The sequence below is a fragment of the Rattus norvegicus genome, chromosome 1, assembly GCF_036323735.1.
Source record: "Rattus norvegicus strain BN/NHsdMcwi chromosome 1, GRCr8, whole genome shotgun sequence".
NCBI lineage: Eukaryota > Metazoa > Chordata > Mammalia > Rodentia > Muridae > Rattus > Rattus norvegicus.
In genome coordinates, this window is record NC_086019.1 from 78,001,103 (window position 1) to 78,022,667 (window position 21,565).

Here is a 21,565-nt window from a genome sequence, read left to right on the forward strand (position 1 = left end):
CATTTCTAAGCACAGTGCCAGTTTATTGCATAGACCGCCCAAGGAGACAAGTCCTGAACTCCTGGAGAAAGAACTTACTAGCAAGCAGTGGGGCTAAATGTCCTTAGATGTCTTATGAGGCATGTTCTTTCTTTCCTTTGCTTGTTTTATGGGTTTTCGAAACAGGGTTTCTCTATGTAGTCCTGGATGTTCTGGAACTCACGTTGTAGACAAGACTGGTCTTGAACTCAAGAGTTCTGCCTGCCTGAGTGCTGGAACTAAACATCAGCGCCACAATGCCCGGGTGTTGATTTGGTTGACAGGCTCTCACCATGTAGTCCTGGCTCGTCTCGAACTGGAACTACTCGGGCTTCAGCCTTCCTAGAGCTAGGTTTACAAGAAAGCATCACTTCTGCCCTGTCGCCCCGGATCGAGTGGACGACGCCAGGCACCTTTCCCTTGCCAAGGTAGAGCCTCCTGTGATAGTTCTCCACCCTCCCTCCGGGTTAGAAGCTGAGCTCTCAGCCAACGCTCTCCTTTCGTGGATTTCCATTGGTCATATCCTCTGCCTCTCTGCCTTCTCGAGCTTCTACATTCCAATCGAGTTAACAGGGTGGAGTGGGAAAGAATGAGGCGAGCGCCGATTGGGTGGCTCGGCCTTGGAGGGCAGAACAGAGACCCGCGGCTCGGACTACGTGTCCGCAAAGGGCAAAAAGGAGACCCAGTAAAGAGTCCGGAGTCCGTGGGGATCCAGCGGAGAAAGGTCACGGGACTTCTTGAAAAGGGGCCCGGACTCGAACCTGGGACCTTAGAGTAAGTCCCATTCGCTACTTTTGCGTGCTGTTTGCAAACCCACCATCCCGCAGTTCAAACAGGGAAACGGAAGCCCGGCAGGGCGTCCAGGGGTTGGGGTGGCATTCCGGTTGGTCTCAGGATAGACCCAAGGGGACCTCTCTAGATCCAACTTTTGCATCAGCCCGGCGAGTGAACTAACCCTGGAGGGAAAAAAAGGCCCAGAGAGGAAGTGAAACTCACATAGGGTCACACAGCCTGGAATTCCTGGTTCCAGGATTAGGTTCTTGATCCCTGCTTCTCTCGCAATGATTTGCTCCTCTGTATCCCTCTCCCCAAAGCATCCTGAATCCTCTTCCAACTGTGTCTCTAGTCCATCTCGATCAGATCTGGAGAACTGAGCCTGAGTATCATGAATGCCAGGCAAATCAAGTGCCCTCTACCACTCAACTACAGCCCCCCTTTCTGTTTTTAAACATACATGCCACAGGTGGTGTAGAGTACTTCCTTCGCTCTGTGCCTCCTAGAAATGGGTTCCCAAGCTAAGAGTCCAGCCATTGGGATATAAGCCTTAAAAACACGAGGGAGATAGAGAAAGGGGGCCGATTGACATGGCTCAGCGGTCAAGAACTCTTAGTTTCTCTTTCAGAGGACCTGGGTTTGGTACCCAGCACCCAGATGGTGGTTTACAGTCATCTTTAACTCTAATTCCAAGGGGTCTGACTCCCTCTTCCAGCCTCCACAGACACTGCGTGATACGTGTGGCCATGCAGTCTCAGGTCAAACACTCATAAGAGAAGCACAGCCACGGCTGGAGAGATGGCTCAGGGGTTAAGAGTACTGGCTCCTCTTCCAGAAGTCCTGAGTTCAATTCTCCACCACATGGTGGCTCAGGACCATCTGCAATGGGATCTGATTCCCTCTTCTGGCATGTAGACAGAGCCTCATATACGGAAGAGATAAGTAAATCTTTTTTAAAAATAAAGATAAGGGGTTGGGGATTTGGCTCAGTAGTAGAGCACTTGCCTAGCAAGCGCAAGGCCCTGGGTTCGGTCCCCAGCTTCGAAAAAAAGAAAAAAAAATAAACACATTGGTGATCTTTGAAATCAGGAGGGAGATGACTCCCTCACTTGTCTCTGACCTCCACATGTGCACCATGGCATGGATACTAAATACATAAACTAAATAAGTAAAATTTGAAAGAAAAAAATAAGTTTACATTTGCTGTTCAGGGAGTGCTGATGGGTTTTTTTCCAAACCACACTTTCGCTTTCTGTTTTCCTTGCTGCACTTTTCGTCTGTGTTGGAGACCTCCCTTGCGGTTGCTTTTGTCTACAAAGAATCCATAGTGAGAACTTGGCCTGCTGCAGGTTTTGTAATCCCAGCTACTCCCTCCAAAAGCCTCAGCAGGAGAATTGCCAAACTGATTTTCAGGTCCCCTTGGACAGTTTAGCAAGATTCTGTCTCAAAGTAAACAGTGTTGAATCTGATCCCCAGTACTGCATGAATAACTTGTGTGTTTATAAATTCTTGTACTAGGTGTGGGGGCTGGAGGATGAGAAGTTCTAGGTTATCCCAAACCACAGAGTGGAAACTTAAAAAAAAAAAAAAAAGAAAGAAAGAAAAAGGAAGAAATGTATATAATCACCGCTGAGTGACTCCATGCCTATAATCGTAGGACTTAAACAGCTAAGACAGGAGGGTTGACGTGAGTCCCTGGCCAGCCTTGACTCCATGAGAAGCTATCTGCTATACATAAAGGTTGAGAGAGGCTATGGTGCCAGGGGTCATTATGCATTAGTCTCTAGTGTGTAAGGCATCATGGGTCACCAGGTGGCCAGGCCGCAAATGTCGGTAGTCTGTCTACATTTGGGGATGTCCATATTGGGAATGTGTGGCCCTTTCGTCACTAGAGCCCTGTCAAAGAGTCTCGTGATTAATAATAACCTGGTCCCTGTCAGATGAATACTTAGGGACAGATTTCTGGATCAGAGGGTTTGTATGTCTGTCATTTGGAGGATGGTGACCATGCAGTTCAGTGTCTAACACTTGTCAGGCTATGAGACATTCTGAGCCTCCGGTTTGGACCCTCTGGAGCTCCCCGCTGCCTTGGTCTTTGTGATCCTCTGTGTGTCTCTCCAGCTCATCCATCCCTTGAAAATGTCTTTGGTACGTGGGTGTCCCTTGTGCTCAGAACCAAAAGAGAGCCCTGGGAAAGAGAAGGAATCCTCTAGGCACCAGGTAAATTGCTCAATGGGCAAAGTATTTGCCACTCAAGTCTGAGGAGTCAAGTCTGGGTCCTCAGCGCCCACGTAAAGCTAGACACGTACCATGTAACTGTAATCCCAGTGGTCATAGTGGGACATGAGAAGTAGAAATGGGGACTCCAGAGAAGTTTCCTGGCCAGCTAGCTTGGCTTGTAAAGCATCAGAAAACAGGAAACTTTATCTCAGTGTGGAAGGTTACTGCCAACACCTGAGTCCAGGCTCAGATCTCCACATGTGCTTGCATGTATATGCACCCACTCACCCATACACACACCCATACACACACACACACACACACACACACACACACACACACACACACACACACACACACCACCGGGGTCGGGGGAGGAACACAGACACTCACTGGCCCTCCAGGAAATGCAGAGCAGGGGCCTTGAGGTGGGACGTGACTGGGCAGGGCTTGTATCTCAGTTTTCAGATCTGGGAGAAGACACTGGGTCAAAGGGGAGTGGCTGTCAGTTTTGAACCTTATCCCCACAGTCTCTTTTTTGCTAGCTGTTTACTTTATCGCAAAACTTGTATTTCTTCTTCACTGGAAAATCTGTTACACATTATGCAATCTTAAATTTCTTGTTGGTTAGCTTTTTTGAGGCAAGGTCACTATGCAGTCCTGCCCGGCCTCCAACTCTTGGCACACCACCCAGATAAGCCTCCAAAGTGCTGGGATTGTAAGCATACTCACCGTGCCCAACACATTTCTCCTAATTTTAGCGCTAGCTCGGTCGCTTGCTTTCTTTCTTTTGAGACAGTGTTTGTGTAAAAGTATCCCTGGCTGTCCTGGAACTGGCTTTATAGATCAGGCTGGCCTCAAACTCACAGAGATTCTCCTGCCTCTGCCTCCAAATTACTGGGATTAAGGCGTACCAGAACTCCCTGCTTCAGGTTTTTGAAAGAGGGAAGCTGGGTCCAGCACCCGCATGGTGGCTAATAGCTCTCTGTAAATCCAGCTCCAGGTAATTTGACACCCTCTTCTGGCCTCTCTCATCATGGCATTCTTGTGTCTCGAAGACACACATGCAGGTGTAACACCAGTACACATAAAGTAACAAAATAAATCTTAAAAATCAAAATCAGGGGTTGGGGATTTAGCTCAGTGGTAGGGCGCTTGCCTAGCAAGCACAAGGCCCTGGGTTCGGTCCCCACCTCTGAAAAAAAAGAAAAAAAAAATCAAAATCAAAGAATGTGCGGGGTGTGATGGTACACACGGTCGGTGTTTTGGGTTAAGCAGGACCATGAAGAAGGAGGAAATGTGGGATGAATTCAGGCTTCAGCCTCAGGGGGACCAGCCTCTCAAGGACCAAACCCTGAGCCACTTGGCAGAACCTCTTCAATGTTACACAAAGGACACCTTTAGCGAGTCAGTTTCTGCATGCCAAAACCTCTTACTGATCTAGGTACTGTCTGAAGGAACCATTACCTAAACTATTCCCAGCCATAAGAGACTTCCTGGTTTGCCAGGGAGGTCACTGGACTAAGTTGTGCAAAGGCTCTGAGAATCCTTCAGAAGAGTAACCCCTAACTTTCCAGATAACAACCTCTGACTGTTTACAAAAGGCTACTTCAAAGCCCAGGAGCCGTCACCCTGGAAATACAGAGATGCGGTGGCCCTGCTAACACCCACGGCACACCTTTAATCTGAGCACTCTGGGGGGCAGAGGCAGGTGGATCTTTGAGTTTGAGGCCAGACTAGTCTACAGAGGGAGGTCCAGGACCAGCGGCTAAACACAGCAAAGCAAACAAACAACAAAAAATTCTGTCTCAAAAACAAACAAACAAAAAAACAAACAAACAAAAAAACACAACTAGGGCTGGAGACATGGCTCAGTGGTTAAGAACACTGACTGCTCTTCCAGAGGTCCTGAGTCCAATTCCCAGCAACCACATGGTGGCTCATGACCATCTGTAATGGGATCTGATGCCCTCTTCTGGTGTGTCTGAAGACAGTGTACTTACATATAATTAATATAAATAAATGAATGCATACAAAACTAGTTAATCATAATATAACTAGCATCATAGGATGACTGAAGTGTAGCCCTGAGCCTTTCTCAGGATGAGCTTCTAAGCACAAAACCCAGGTTGGCAAGAACAGTTAGTCAGAAGCAGAACTACATAAACTAAAAGTAAAGGTTATTATGTTTAGAGACTTTCCCAGAGCTATGGTCTTCAATGGAGCAGGCCTTTGTTGTGGTTTTGGCTGGTGGGGTTTTCTGTGTGCTGAGTTTCACAGCCTGAATAGTACTTACATCATGGAGTCAGTTGTGCTGAGGTGTGGGGCCCTGTTACATTTCCCACTGGTCTTAGTGAGTGAGTCAAATCATGGACTCAACTTGTTTTAGTTTAAGATGCAAGGCCTCACTGCTGATGCAGTCAGAATGAGAACTAAAGGTCCGGCCTTTAGTTGACAGCAGGGTGGTTAACCAGGGAACCAAGAGAACAGAGACCAACCATGGCCAAAAAAAAAAAAAAAAAAAAAAAAAATTCTTTTAATTACTCCCAATCAATTAGCCTGGAAACAACAGGTTTCTTCTAAAGCCTTATATAGAAGTTTGTTGTTGTTTTATTTTGTGTTTATCATGAGAAGTCTAAGCCTTTCCAATTTTGTTGTACCATTTTTATAAGGGAATTTAACTTGTTTTAATTCAGAAACTGAAACTTTTAATATCTCCAAGTCTTGATCAGCCTATGTACTTAGTTTGAAAAACATTGTAAGGGGTTGGGGATTTAGCTCAGTGGTAGAGCGCTTGCCTAGCAAGCGCATGGTCCTGGGTTCGGTCCCCAGCTCCAAAAAAAAGAAAAGAAAAAAAAAAAAAGAAAAACATTGTAAGAGGCATATTTGGTCAAACCATTAGTACATGCCCACCCAGCAGTCTCAGAGGCCCAGTAATACTGTTGCTATCCATATGAATTAGTCCATAAGGCACAATAGCAGACATCAGATGTGCGTAGGTTAAAGGTTCAGTATATTAGACAAGTTTTAACCTTTATAAGTCCTCTGACATTAATTTAGGCATGCTTAGAAATGTAAACTCTGCATTCCTATCTTAAAAAATAACCCTCCACATCTTTCTCCAGTACAACAAGACATTTAAAGTGGACATCAGTGCACAAAGGCCAAGATGAATACGAGTTGCTGGTCTGTGTTCACATTAGCTAATACTTGCCTATATCTCCCTTTCTTAGTTTCTAGGTCCAGGCCTGAGGACCATAACCCCCATTCATACTAAACACAAGTTTCAGAAGGAGGTAGAGGGAGGGGATGGAAGGAACTAGGGCCCTACAAAACCTTAACCTCAGTCTGGAGACAGTCCATTTAGGGACAGCATCCGCAGCTTCTATGTCTCGACCTGGGTGTGGTGGATCGGTGCCTTAATGCCAGCTACCTTCATTGCCTCCCCATGGAGTGGAGAGATCACCTCCATGATACTTTGCAGGTTCGTTTCAGTGCCCCTTTGGCTATTCACTTGACCCAGATGGTCCATCCACCACTGGACTCCCCAACCCGGGGAAACTGGTGGTGGACAGAGATCAGCTGGGTCTCAGATAGTTCAGTTAACAGCCTGTATGGAGGACATAGTGACTTAAGAAAGCAATGGTTCGAGAGTTCTGCCAACTGCTGGTCTCTGAGCCTGGGAAGCAGTGGGGGAGGTCTTCCAAACATGACGTCTCCCAATATGGGGTACAGTGGGCCCAAAGCAAAGCGAAGCAAAGGAAGGAGATCTGTCCATCCTCCTCTGATCTCTAGTGAGAGTTTTGTTAAGTTTTTATTCTTTTTTTTTCTTATCTGTCATCTGTCCATCCATCCATCCACCTACCTATCTGCCCAGAACTCTGAGGTCTAAATGCACAATGAAGGTTTCAATCTATGTCTAAAGCTTTGGATTTGGTGAGAGATTTGGGCTATGAAACCCAGGTCATTGTCAGACCCTATTGCAAAGGGGAGGCCAAATCTGGAAGGGCATTTTAGCTCCTACTTGAGCAGGTTTCAGTCAGGTGGGGAAGGCTTCTATCTAGGCAGGAAAGATATCCTCCCCCAGCAGGATGGATCTTGGCAAAGTCAGTTCTCCCAGAGTCTGCCAAGGTGTTGGTCTCTCATTTGGACCCCTTCCTTGGTAAGAGCTCTCTGTTTTGGATTCATTTGAGCACAAACCTGGCGTCTGTCTGAGACATCCACCCTAGGCTATCCAGTCTAGTTATATACCCTGGTCTGAGCAGCTCAGAAGTGTTTGTGGATCCCAGGTGAGTAGCCTGGTGAAGATTAGTTCCTAACAGTCCTTCTGGTTGTTTCTGAATGAGCTTTTTCTCTGGTGTCCTCTATCAGCCTGTGGGTTTGAGCTGTCCATTTCTTCTTTACTGTGGAGTATAAGGCAGTACCAGGTCATTGCATCAGAATATCAACAGACCCCATTGGTCTGAGGCCTTTGTCAGACACCCAGGTGAGCAGCCTAGCAGTGGAAGGCAGCAATTTATAGGAGAAGCCAAACAGGCTAGAGGAAGGCCAGGTGTTTTTGTTCTGTTTTTTAGTATCCTCCCCTCCTACCTCCCAGTGGTGAGAAGCCCTCTTGTGCTATTGATCACGCTGTGGCATGCCCAGTATAGTAGAAAAGCACACTAACTGACGATCCACGTATATGGTGGTGGGTTTTTCTTGTTTTCCTATCTGAGAGCCTGGGTTAGTTCAATCAGCTCTGCTCTCTGCCTGGCATGGGCCCACATCACTTCAGTTAAAGTAACTCCTGCAGCTCTCACGAACCTGGTTTTTATCTTTCATCTCCTGATGGTCATGGACGAGCACCTGCATACAGGGTAGCCAAATCGATGACTCTGGGTTCCTCAAACCGGACTTGAGGATGGGCCAGGAGTGGGGCCTGGTACTGGGTCACAGTCATTAGACAACTAGCATTCTGGTGCTCCCAGGAGGAGACCCACAAACTGCCCTGGGTGCTGTGAATATAACATTTTAATCCAGAGTTAACCTGTTTGCTTTCTTTTATTAAGCAAGTAATGGCTGCCACAGCTCTGCTTATTTAAACTTGTATGTCACGGGGCATTTTCATGGCCCCAAAGTTTGAGTTAAAATCGCTTTTGTCTTTTATTTCATCTCAGTCAGGATTAGGGACTTAGTCCCCACCCCTCTGTGTGCTGGTGTATAAAGGGCTTGCTATTTCCACAAACTCTGGTAGCCAGAGTTACCAATACCCAGCTGCATCTAGAAACTCTTGAACCTGTCTCTCAGTCTTTGGAGTTAGGATCCAAAGGATGGTTGCAATCCTACTGTGAGACCAGCTCCTTTTGCCTCCCCTCAGCTGGTAGCCAAGATAAACAACCTCTGAAGTATAAAGTTGGACATTCTGTAGCCCAAGATATGTGACTCTGGTGCAGTCCCTCGGTGGCCCTTTCATATTCTATTTTTCTGGGAAACCCGTGGATGTAGTATCTTTAAGTTCTGGGGCAACCTGGTCCAGGAATATTGCCTGTTGTAACCTCCCACTGGGCCTGTCTATTGGAAAGAAAAATGGGTTGAGTCACCTCTGCCAGTGGGAGACTGAAGAAACACAGGTTTCTGGTCAAAGAGTATACAGCTGTTTCTTTGGAGGAGTCAGACTCAAAGAGAATCAAAGGTCCCAGGTTTCATCACAGGCAGGAGAGAAGTGTGCCAGGGTGACACATCAGAGAGAGGCTGTGACAGGACCCCAGGGTGCGATATGAACTGCACCTTCCCCTTTTGTTTCTAAGGTCATTGGGTATTGTTTTATCATGAAGGACGGAGCTGGACCAGTTGAACAATTAATTATAAGAGCTTGGGGTTGGACCAGTCTTGTCCATACCCCTGGGAGTCTTTGTTGCCAGCCTGAGAGATTTTCCAACTGTACCTTTTGTTTGGAGGCAGAACTTTCAGCAAGGAGCCATCCTTCTGACAGATGGTAAGAACTAAAATTTTGCTGGGTATCTGTAAATGTAATTGTGTCTCATCATCAGAGAAGGTGACAGTGGTGCTCAGTTTATGCAGAAGGTCTCATCCAAATCAGTTCTCTGTTGTTAAACACCTTTGAGGTACCTGCAGAAACTGAGATCTGCAGATATATATTACTTTTATAACCTTTTTTTAGTATCTGAGGCTAACTGGATGACGAAAGAAATTTTTTTAAAGACAGCTGTCTTTAACCTTTCTAAAAAGTACTTAGTGAAAATTGCTTAAAGTCTCCTTGGACCAAAGGGAAAATCTATTCTGTCCCAGCTGTGTTATCCAGCAGCAAGCCCCCAGCCCAGGGCAGTATTTTTATTTTGTTCAGAGAAAGGTGAGTTATACATTGTGAAAAAGAAATTTTCCTTCAGGCTCAGCCCAGGGGAACTTTCCACCTTCCCTGAGGCTGCTTAGAGCAGGCACAGAGTGGAAGGAATGGTAATCTGGGGGAAACTATTTCCCCCTCCCTGCTTAGATGTGGGGAGAGGGGCAGCTGGATGAGAGGCCTGGCCTCTCCCTGACTAAACACAGGGAGGACCTTGACTGTTAGCAGGAGCCAAGCAACAGGTCAGGCAAGCGCTCCTGCTCCTGGAGTGAGACCGGAAGAGGATTTTTTTTTCCTCCTCCTCCTCCTCCTCCTCCTCCTCCTTCCTCTTTTTCCTCCTCCTTCCTCCTTCTTTCTTCTTCCTCCTCCTCTTCCTCCTCCTCCTCCCCCTCCTCCTCCTCTTCCTCCTCTTCCTCCTCCTCCTCCTCCTCCTCCTCCTCCTCCTCCTCCTCCTCCTCCTCTTCTTCTTCTTCTTCTTCTTCTTCTTCTTCTTCTTCTTCTTCTTCTTCTTCTTCTTCTCCTCCTCCTCCTTCTTTTTCTTCCTCTTCCTCCTCCTCCTTCTTCCTCCTCCCTCCTCCTCCTTCCTCTGCCTCTTCCTCCTCCTCCTCCTTCTTTTGGTGGGGAGAGTGTCTCTGGGTGACCTGGCCAAGACAAAAGGATTTTGGTCCCCAAAAGGAAGGAGCACAGGCCTTAAATAGGGTAGAGGGAGGGTCTCATGCCAGAGGAAGCCACAGGTCAATACAGGGAAATAAAACAGATTGAAACACATAGAAAGACACAGAGAGAGAGCGAGACATACAGTAAAAACAACCAGGAGTGGCCACCATACAGTCACACAGCTTGAACAGACGGAGAGATCCATGCTGTCTCACACGGTTCCCAGACACTGGATCAGCAGCTGCATCTGACCTTTCCTGTGTGTCCAAACAGAAGTGTCTTAATCAGATTTACCTCAGGAGGTGACGGAGCAGGAGAATTTCTAATTTGTTTCCTTTTGGGGTGGAGGTATAAGACCCCTCTGAAGTGTTAGGCAGTGATTGATCAGAGTAAGTACTGGGGGCCTGGAACATCTCAGGTTGTGCACCCCCAGGGGCTCCTGACCACCACACTCTTATTTGGCAGTGAGTTTTGGCTACACCACTTTGTGCTCCCGGTGGATCACACATACCCACCCACCCAGGAGCTATCTTTGGATCCGAGAATGAAAGATACATACATGTAAATCATATTATAATATATAATTTCATCATAATTTATATATCATATGTAAAATGTGCATTCTATTATTCATTTATTCATATAATATAATTTATATATTATGTGTTATACATTTTAATATAGATATAAAATACAATATATTATTATGCAATGTGTATTATATATAGTATAATTATAATTTATATAAATTTACCCACTGGGGCTGGGGATTTAGCTCAGTGGTAGAGCACTTGCCTAGCAAGCGCAAGGCCCTGGGTTCGGTCCCCAGCTCCGAAAAAAAGAAAAAAAAGAAAAAAAGAAATTTACCCACTTAGGCTGGAGAAATGTCTCATTTAGTAAAATTCTAAAAATGTAGGTAAGAGGACCTGAGTTCCATGCTCAGTACCTGCATAGAAAGTCAGGGCTGAGTCTGTGACCATGCAACCTTACCACTGGGAAGGAGAAGGCAGGAGGGTCCCTAGGGCTCACTCTCCTGCCAGTCTAGCTGAATGTGGGAAGCCCGTTTTCCAAGGATAGACCCTGTCCCATAATACAGAGACAATGGCTTCTGAGCAATGACAACCATTTTTGACCTCTGTCTTACACACATGTATCAGGAAGCAGGGGGTGGAGAAGGAGATTACCTTTTAAAAAGTTAGTTTTGGAGGACTGATGAGATGGCTCAGTGGTTAAGAGCACTGGTTGCCCCTCGAGAGGACCTGGGTTCAATTTCCAGCACCCACATGGTTGCTTGCAACTGACTGCAACTCCATTTCCAAGGGATTTGATTCCCTTCTTCTGACCTCCATGGGCACACATGTGGACAAAACACACACATATAAAATAATCATAAAAAATGAAATAATGACCAGGCAGTGGTGGCACACACCTTTAATCCCAGCACTCGGGAGGCAGAGGCAGGTGGATCTCTGAGTTTGAGGCCAGCCTGATCTATAGAACAAATTCTAGGACAGCCAGGGCTACACAGAGAAACCCTGTCTCAAAACAACAACAATAACAAAACTTGGTTTCTGCAAGGAGAGTCTCATGTAGCCAAGGCTGGCCTTGAACTCAGCTGTGTTGCAGTAGGTGACCTTGGCACCTCCTGATCTGGGCTGGCTAGAATTCCACATCTGTGCCACCTCGGTGTTTTATGTGGTGCTGAGGCAGGCTCTCTACCAACTGAGCCACATTCCCAGTCCTCAGCTACTTCAGAATAAAGGTGACCTATAGCATGTCAGTGATGTGTGTATCCACCACTGTTAAGCTAGGTCCCAAACATTTTTATTCCCCCAAGTGGAAACCATTAACAGCCATGTAAATTCTCCCTTCTCCATCCCCTGGCCATTTGCATTCCTGGTATTGACTCTTCTGTACATATCTTGTTTTGTTTTATTGGTTTTGTTATTGTCATTATTTCTGGCTCTGTGTGTGTGTGTGTGTGTGTGTGTGTGTGTGTGTGTGTGCATGTGTGTGCGCACACGCGAGCGCTTTTTGTCTGAATGCCTGTGCACCACATGAATGTCTGGTGCCCAAGGAATTCAGAAAGGACATAGGATCCCCTGGAACTAGGGTGACAGACAGTTACAAGTCACCACGTGGGTTCTGAGAATCAAACCCTGGTCCTCTGCAAGAACAGCAAGTGCCCTTAACCGCTGGGCCATCCCACCAGCCCCATGTGTACTTATTTTATAAGTGGGGAGAAGGAGGGAGAGAGATGTGTGTCACATATGGAGGTCAGAGTTCACAACCTGTGGGAGTTGGTTCTCCCCTTTACTGAGTCCAGTCAGCCTCGATTCTTAGGCTTGCTGGCAGGCACTTTTACCCACTGAGACATCTGGCCAGATCTGTTTTAGCTTCTTGAGACTCGGCAGCCCAGGCTGATCTGGAACTCATGTAGCTCACGCCACCCTCGGAATCAGCAATTCTTGTTGTCCTGGGCTCTAGGATGACCGTGCAAGCCACCACACTTGGTGTATTCTGGTTGTCTGATGTGAATAGATCATGCACATGCATTGGTCTCTTTAACTAAATGGAACATTTCGAGGCTTCTACGATGTAGTACCTGTTGGGCTTTTGTTACTTTCTGTATCTAATGAATAGCCATCCTATGGGGACCACCCTTTGTTTTCAAGACCCAGAAAGAAGTTCAGCAACAGTGTTTTATACATGGGTAAGCCCAGGCTAGGGGCAAGTGTTGGCCAAGCTGGGTGTTAAAGGATCTCACCTGGCATGGTGGCACATGCTTGCGACCCCCGAACTCAGGAGGCTGAGGCGAGAAGATTGTAAGTTTCTGTGTAAGCCCAACCTGGGGTACATAGAAAATCCCTGTGGCACTTTTTCTTACAGTTTTTGGTCGTGATCCTAGCCTTTTACTGCTGAGCCATCTCTCCAGCCCCTTCCGTCCAGCCCCACCCCCAACCATGGCATTTTTTTGTCTCAGAGTCCAAGATCTGTGTGTCCCTGAGCAGGTCACCTTAGTGTTTAGACTCAGTTTCCCCAGGGGGCCGAGGCCTGAGTGGGCTCTATTAGGGACAGGTAGAAAGAGGTCACAGATTTACCGCCAGCAGTGTACAGACTTGGGGGAGGACAAAGGGGGAACAGTTTGAGGGGCTGACACGGGGGGAAAAATGGACACGTCAGAGAACGCTTTGGGGGAAAAGTAGCCTCACCTATGTGTGAGCTGTGCAGGAGGGAGGGAGGGGGAAGGAGAGGGAGGGAAGAAAAGAGGAGGAGGAGGGAGACGGAAGGGGACAAAAAGGAAGAGGAGGAGGGGGAGAAGGGGAGAGGAGAAGAAGGAAGGGAAGGAGGGAGGGAGATAGAAGGAGGAATTCCTGGCCAATAACTATGGGTGAAAAGGCCCAGAGGTATGAGAAGGAATACGCACAGGCCACAGAGCCAAGTGCACAGGCCATCGATGAGGGGTACTTTTCCCCCTACCTAACCCCTTCTACTGTCCCTCTGTCCACCCCCAGACAATGGCAGCAGCCAGGGCTAGCCTTGGCCGGATCTTTCCAGAGTCCTCCATCCTGTTCCTATGTGACATGCAGGAGAAACTTCGAGACAGAGTCCTCTACTTCCCTCAGATCGTATCAATGGCCGCTCGGATGCTTAAGGTATGAGACAGCCTTGCCTTCCCGAGCCCAAGGAGTGCAGATTGAAACCTTCCTCCCCTAAACACAGGATTCCAGGCCCATTCTCACCCCTCAGACTCAGGAATCTGGTCATCAGCACTCATCCTTGGGTCCCAGCACAATGCTTTCCCTCCCATACAGGTGGCCCGGATATTAGATGTCCCCGTCTTGCTGACAGAGCATTACCCACAAGGCCTGGGCCCCACAGTTCCTGAGCTGGGCGCTCAGGGCGTGAGAACCATGAGTAAAACGTCCTTCAGCATGGTGCCCCCACTTCAACAGGAACTGGACAAACTGCCCCAGCTGAAGTCTGTGCTACTTTGTGGCATTGAGACCCAAGTTTGCATCTTGGTGAGACTCCTTGTCCTCAGGGATATCTATCTAATCTTCCTGACCTCCCTTCTGGCTTTTCTTTTGTCCTGGGGCCCTAGCCTTGACCTGAGACTTCCTCATCTGCTATTTCAGTCTCCACATCTGGCCTAGGATCCTCACCTCCCCCCACGGGGCCCACAGTTCTGCTCTGAGTCTCACCTTGACCCCTCTCTACGCCTTAGAACACAGCTCTAGACCTCCTGGACCGAGGGCTACAGGTCCATGTAGCAGTGGATGCCTGCTCTTCTCAAAGGTGAGAAGGTCACCTTGTGGTGGGTGTATGTTGGAGACATCTGGGGAAGTGGTCCTGTGTGTCCTATTGTTTTGTTGTATGTCAGATGTTTCCTTAGGAATCCCAACACACAGACACCTACTTACCCTGGAAAGGGAATGGACTACAGACCAAAGTAACCATTGCACCTATGTCGAACTCAGTGAGCCAATGAGTTACTTTTTAATTTTTAAAAAAAAAATGTATTTAATGTACTTTGGTGTGAGGATGTCAGATTCCCCTGGGATCATGAGCTACCATGTAGGTGCTGGGGATTGAACCCTGGTCCTCTGGAAGAGCAACCTGTGCTCTTAACCACACTGGGCCAATGACGTGAGGGATGGACTCTGAAACAACTGCTTCACTGAAGGGCCCAATGGGACTCATGAAAACTGCAGGCCTGGAGTCCTCTGCACAGCTTGCAGACAGCTCGACTGTCTGAGAACCTCTCCTTACAGCTAAGTCTTTCTTTTCCCAGCTGCCCTGCAGCTAATCAGTGTCCTGACTGCTCCAGTTGATGTGCCCTTTTATAAAGCAGGGTAAGAGCCTTTGAGACTTTCCCAGGTTTCTTCTTTCCCGGGCATGAGGCCTTTTAGAATTTCACATTATGTGTATGAAGGTTTTGTTTACATGCATGCTTGCAGAAGTCAAAAGAGAGTCCCAGGGGTTGGGGATTTAGCTCAGTGGTAGAGCGTTTGCCTAGGAAGCACAAGGCCCTGGATTCGGTCCCCAGCTCCGAAAAAAAGAACCAAAAAAAAAAAAAAAAAAAAGAGAGAGTCCCCGATCCACTAGAACTAGAGTTATAGTTCATGGTCATGTTGTTCACTGCCATGTGGGTGCTGGGAATTGAACCCATGTCTTTTGCTAGAGCAACAGTGTTCTTAACCACTAAGCCGTCTCCGTAGCCCTACATGTGGCCTCTTGTTTATCTCCTGAGTCTCGTGAGCCTCTCCCTCTTATCTGGAAGGAAGGTTCCGTTTGGGAGAAAACTGTTCTATACAGCACCGACGTGGCGCAGCGTAGACACTCGCCTCTCTTCCTCCTGCTTTGTCCTCCGCAGTGAGATGAACCGGCTGGTGGCACTGGCCCGAATGCAGCACAGTGGTGTCTTCCTGTCCACTAGCGAAGCGCTGACTCTCCAACTTATAAAGGATGCTGCCCACCCACAGTTCAAGGAGGTAAAGGCCCTCCTCTGTCACCCAGGCAGAGAAGACATATTTCTCTTCCGCTTTCCTTTTTTTTTCTGACTTCGTTTTATTGTATGTTTTCCCTGTGTGTATGTCTGTGCGTCACTTGCGTGCCTGGCACCTGGGTGCCCTCAAAAGACCTGAAGTATTGGATTAGACCGAGGGTATGAGCTGAAGTTAGAGATAGTTGTAAGCCATAATGTGGGAACTGGGAGTCAAATCTGGGTCTTCTGGAAGAACAACCACTACTCTTAACTGCTGAGCAACTTCTCCAGCCCCATTTTGTTTTTTGAGACAAGGCCTCACGTAGCCCAGACTTACCTCAGACTCCTTCTGTATCTAAGGATGACTTTGCATGCTTCCGATCCTCCTACATCTGCCTTCTGTGTGCTGGAATTATAGCTAAATACCACCATGCCATATATATTTGAATCTATTTTTTTAATCTTATGTGTATATGTGTTTTACCTGCATGTATATGTGGGGGCAAAATTCACACAGTTCCTACAGAGGCCAGGAAAGGACATCAGATCTCAATGAAGCTGGAATCACATTCAGTTTTGAGCCACCATGTGCACGCTGGGAATCCAACCCAGGTTCTCTGGAAAATAGGCCAGTGTTCTTAACTGGAAAGCTATCCCCAGCCCCCACATCTTTTTCAAGATCTGTGTTTCTGTTTATGTGTATGCATGTATGTCCAGATATGCACCCCAGAAGACTGCGTCACACCACCTGGAGCTGGGGTTACAGGGGGATGTGAGGCACCTGACTGGTGCTGAGAACCATATCCTGGTCTTCTGTAAGAGCTGCAAGCATTCTTAACAACTGAACCATCTCTCTGGCCCCATTTTTTTTTTAAGATTTATTTCTTTATTTTATGCATGTGTGTAGCTGTCTTCAGACACTGTAGCTGTCTTCAGACATACCAGAAGACGGCATTGGATTCCGAGACAGATGGTTGTGAGCCACCATGTGGTTGCTGGGAATTGAGCTCAGGACCTCTGGAAGAGCAGTCAGAGTTCTTAACAGCGGAGCCATCTCTCCAGCTCTTTTTTTTTTTTTTTTTTTTGGTTCTTTTTTTCGGAGCTGGGGACCGAACCCAGGGCCTTGCGCTTCCTAGGCAAGCGCTCTACCACTGAGCTAAATCCCCAACCCCCTTTTTTTTTTTTAATATAGTGCTGGTGCCAGTCCCCCCGGCTCTATGCCTACTAGAGAAAACCCCTACTGACTTGAACTGTATCTCCAACCCTACTAAAAAAAATACGTGTGAGAGAGAGAAATACGTATGCGCGCATGTGCAAGTGTGAGATCAGAGAACAACTTTTGGGAGTCAGTTCTCTCCTACCTTATGAGCTCTGGGGAATTGAATTCAGGCAGCTGGGCTGGTATCGGAAGTACTTTAACCTGTTGAAGAATTTTGCTGAGCCTCCTCCTCTTCTTCCTCTTCCTCCTCCTCTTCTTTTTTTCTTTCTTTACTACTTTTTTGTTTTATTTTGTTTTGTTCTGGTTTAGTTTGGTTTGGTTGGTTGGTTTTATATTTTGAGACAGGGTCTCTCTATGTAACCCTGGCCATCCTGGAACTTGCTCTGTAGACCAGGCTGGCCTCAAACTCAGAGTACCGGGATTAAAGGCATGTGCCACCACTGCCTGGCTTTTACTAATTTTAACCAGGATCTTGATCTGTACCCTAGACTGACCTGAAACTCCTGATAATCCTCCTGACTTGGCTTTTTTTTCCTTATTTCTCCTTTCTAAGCTTGCTATACTTGTTTGAAATGCTCTTAATGAGACTTAAGCAAAGAACAAAGACTGTGATGGGCTTTCTGAGATTTCCTTTGTCAATGCAATTAGTATGAATCTCTTTACCTTAGCCTCAGGTAGACTCTTCAGACAAAGGCAAAGAAGCCACATTCTTCACCAAACTATCACAAGAACAGTCTTTTGGCCCCATATTAAAATCCTTCCATAGTTCAAATCACCCTTAACAACAAAGTCTTCCATATTCCTACTAGGATGGTCCACTAAGCCCTACCTAATGTTTTAACATTCCACTACTTTCCAAATCCAAAGTCCCAAAATTCATAGTCTTAAAAAAAAAAAAAAAAAAAAAAGGTTGGGGTTGGGGATTTAGCTCAGTGGTAGAGCGCTTGCCTAGCAAGCGCAAGGCCCTGGGTTCGGTCCCCAGCTCCGAAAAAAAAAAAAAAAAAAAAAAAGGTCAGGCCTGTTACAGCAATACCCCACTCCCAGTACCAACTTCTGTCTTAGTTAGGGTTTTGCTTCTGTGAACAGACACCATGACCAAGGCAACTCTTATAAAGAACATTTAATTGGAACTGGTTCAGTACAGTGTCATCAAGGTGGGAGCATGGCAGCATCTAGGCAGGCATGGTGCAGGAGAAGCTGAGAGTTCTACATCTTCATCTGAAGGCTGCTAGCAAAATATTGACTTCCCTGCAGCCAGGATAAGGGTCTTAAGCCCACACCCACAGTGACACACCTACTCCAACAGGGCCACACCTTCTAATAGTGCCAATCCCTGGACTGAGCATATACAAACTATCACAAATATGATCAAAATACATTGTATAAAGTCCTCAATTAATTTTTGTTTTGTTTGTTTTTTGAGACAGGATTTCTCCTTGTAGTCCTGAGTGTCTTGGAATTCACTATGTAGACTATGCAGGTCTCTAGTTCACAGAGATCGACCTGCCTCTGCCTCCTGAGTACTAGGTTTAAAGTGGTGCACCATTACATCTAGCCTTCAAAACAATATTAATCTTTTAAAAATCAAATCCAGCTGGAGAGATGATGGCTCAGTGGTTAAGAGCACTGACTGCTCTTCCAGAGGCCCTGAGTTCAGTTCCCAGCAACCACATGGAGGCTCACAACCATTTGTAATGGGATCCGATGTCCTCTTCTGGTGTGTCTGAACACAGTGACAGTGTACTCATATACATGAAATAAATAAATATTTAAAAAATAAATAAATAAAATAAAAATCAAATCCAAGGTTGCACATGGTGGTTCATGCCTTTAATCCTAGCACTTGGTAGGCAGAGACAGGCAGATCTCTGTGAGTTTGAGATCAGCCTAGTCTACAAAGTGAGTGCCAGGACAGCTAGGGAGTTATACAGATAAACCCTGTCACAAAAAGAAAAAAAAAAAAGCCAATCTGAGAGGTTCGGGGAGATGGCTCAGTTGGTAAAGTGCTTTCTATACCAGCATAAGGATCTGAATATAGATCTCCAGAATCTACATAAATGCTGGGTGTTGGCAGTGAGGAGACAGGAGGATCCCTAGTTCAAGGAGAGACTGCCCTAGGGTTTCATTGCTCTGGAGAGACAACATGACCACAGCAACTCTTACGTAGTGACAACTTTAGAATTTTGGTTTCTTTAAAAACACAGAAATATTACAAAAATGTGTTTTTGTTTTAATCCCAGGTGTGGGAATATGGGGCTGCTTCCGATTGTCCACAGCAGGTGACTATGATTTGCCTCGTGCTCTAGCAGAGGCATGGTTTTGCCAGCTGCAGATAGTTTCTACAATTGGAATTATAGTAACTTTTCAGAGGGTGTATAAATGCGAGGGCCCTGAAAGGTGTGGTCAGGATCATTGTTAGTCATTTAGGGAGGTTGGTTGTAGTTTGTTAGTAGCCACGGGCCAAGAAGAAACAAAGGAAAGAAATTAAATTCAGGGATTTTCCTAATTCCTCTCTCCCCTTTATCCTTGTTTCTCTTCTATCTATTGTTAGAACTTGGAACTGGATATGATAAAGGGTGGGAAAAGAAGAACCCGCAAAGTAGCAAAGACCAGCTACACTCTTATAAAGGAAACCATTTAATTGGAACTGGCTTATAGTTCAGGGTTTTAGTCCATTATTGTCATGGCAGGTAGCATGGCAGCCTGCAAGCAGACATGGTGCTGGAGAGGTAGCTGAGAGTTCTGCATCTTAATCTACAGGCAGCAGCAAGAGACTGTGTTACACAGGGCATAGCTTGAGCATAAGAGACCTCCAAGCCCACCCCAACAGTGACATATTTCTCCCAATAAGGCCACACCCTCTAGTAATGCCACTTCCTGTGGGCCAAGCAAAGACTTGAGTCTGTGCATTGGTCATTCCTGTTTAAACCACCATAAAAACCTTTCTCAAAAAAAAGAAGGTGAGCAGCGACACCTGACTTCATATTCTGAACATTAAAACAAAATAATTCTAATTCTGAGTATTAGGACAGGATGTCTGGAGTTTATTGTCTAGGAGATGGCTGGAGCAAAGGCCAAGACCTGAGGATGAGTTTCCCTTAGTCCAATAATTGTAACTGAGTGTGGCCAATACTGGCAGGTTAGGGAGGAAAGAAGGAGAGAGGAGAGGGAGACTGAGCCATGTCTTTGGAAAGATTTGGGGTTTGACAATAACCCAGCCATTGTCTCTCTCTCACATACACCCGCATCTAAATACCAACATAAACATGTGCACACACATGCACACCCACACCCACTTAAAGATGTACATACATACACTCATATACATCTACATCTACATATGCATATAAACACACACACACACACACACACACACACACACACACACACACACACGGCAGTCTGAAGACAGCTACTGCAGAGAAGTTGTCTAGCTTTGGTGAGGCCCTGGGTTCTATCCCAACCAAATCAACATCAACAAAAAAATAAAGAAAACCCATGTGGGGAAAGTGTTTTCCTCAGCCACAGACTCTGAGGGCACAGGTTAGGAGTCAACTCCCTTTTAGATAAGTCAACATCCATGCTTTGGTGTTTATCTTCTTACCCAGGAAATTCCAGAAGCTACTGGGGCTGCAAGCAAGAGAAAAACCACCTCTTTGTTCCTAAACTTTACTTTAAAATATCTTTAATAAACCTCAACTATGCCTCGTTGAGAAAGAGAACAGGAGCTGGCCACCATCAAATTGGTACCTCAGAATAGTCAAAAATAATTATGTTAGGAGACCTGGAACAGAAAAGAGAAACCAACTCTCACGAATCCATATATCACAAATCCTATAAAGAGTGGTGGGGTTTAACTGGGGAAGAGAAGTAGAGATGCAGGACTTGCATTTTTTTTGGTATAGATTTTTGGAGATAAACTTGGCTGGACTCTTTGATTGCCAGGAATGTAGCTGCTTACTCCTGTTCCAAGAGAGAGTTGTGTAAATTCGTTGAGTTCATGGGCACAGCTTGGTTCTGTGTGTGTGTAAACTGAGAGCTAAAGGAATGGCCCAGGAAAGATGAGATTAGTGAAGAAGGGGGACATGTCGGTAGGCAAGAGAACCCAAAGCAGAGACATCTACTCTTAGTGGTCAAGGCAAGAGCAAACCAAGATGGCGGGGATCAGCTCAACTAGGCAAGAGTGAGGGAGCGGTCACAGGAAAATAGGAAAAAACAAGTGGTTGACTGAAGAAGCCGTGCTGTCAGAATAATAAGGGAGATCAAGATGAAGAGGTGCTCCTCAGATTCTGTATCGTGGAGATAGAACTTTTTCACTTCCTCATCTCCTTTGCCTGCAGATTCAGAAGATCCTCAAGGAGCCAGTCCCAGAAATCGGACTGTTAGGTTTCTTCCAAGGCATGAACAACCCCCTGTTGCCCAACTCCAGGCCCTGACTTGAAGGAAGCACCCACCCTCCTTGTCACCCAGACGTTGATGGATGACTTTTCCTTCATCCCTGGATCCCAAGAGTGGTGCAGTCCTCCAGGAGAACCGCCCCCGTGGGAGAGGAGGCGTGGTTATGTCTTCCGATTGGGCAGCTGGCCCCGGAAATGCAAATGAAACTCCTTGAAGCTGGGTGGGAATTGGTTTAGAGAAAGGTGGAGGTGGGGCTGGGCCCCGGGCCACTTCACGAAGCGGGAAAAGGAGGGGGAACGAATGTCACAACTGGGACCCAGTCTCGAAGAATAAACATTGATGTGACTGAGGACCGAACCATTATTGGGTTTGGGGGGCATCACGGGGGCTACAGGGGTCTGTGGGAGGAAGAAAGTGGGGTCTTCTGCAAGTGGGGTGGGGGAGGCGCCTC

The 21,565-nt window shown here is 46.6% G+C and overlaps 1 protein-coding gene across 8 annotated transcripts; it reads left to right on the forward strand.

Moving 5' to 3' along the window:
* Positions 1-632: 632 nt before the first annotated feature.
* Isoc2b (isochorismatase domain containing 2b) lies at positions 633-21,463 on the forward strand. 8 transcript variants are annotated; one of them, XM_063266267.1, is made up of 7 exons: positions 641-792; positions 1,508-8,986; positions 13,525-13,665; positions 13,825-14,034; positions 14,238-14,308; positions 14,805-14,865; positions 15,387-15,503. In XM_063266267.1, the coding sequence occupies exons 2-6, from the start codon at positions 8,984-8,986 to the stop codon at positions 14,842-14,844; spliced, it is 465 nt and encodes a 154-aa protein (XP_063122337.1). In that variant the 5' UTR covers positions 641-792; positions 1,508-8,983; the 3' UTR covers positions 14,845-14,865; positions 15,387-15,503. The 8 variants fall into 8 exon arrangements, 7 of the variants coding, with proteins under 7 accessions (XP_063122339.1, XP_063122353.1, XP_063122338.1 ...); XR_010054069.1 differs by having other exon boundaries at positions 642-792; positions 14,149-14,308; positions 15,387-15,510; XM_063266264.1 differs by lacking the exon at positions 14,805-14,865 and adding an exon at positions 21,057-21,463 and having other exon boundaries at positions 644-792; positions 15,387-15,504.
* Positions 21,464-21,565: the final 102 nt, after the last annotated feature.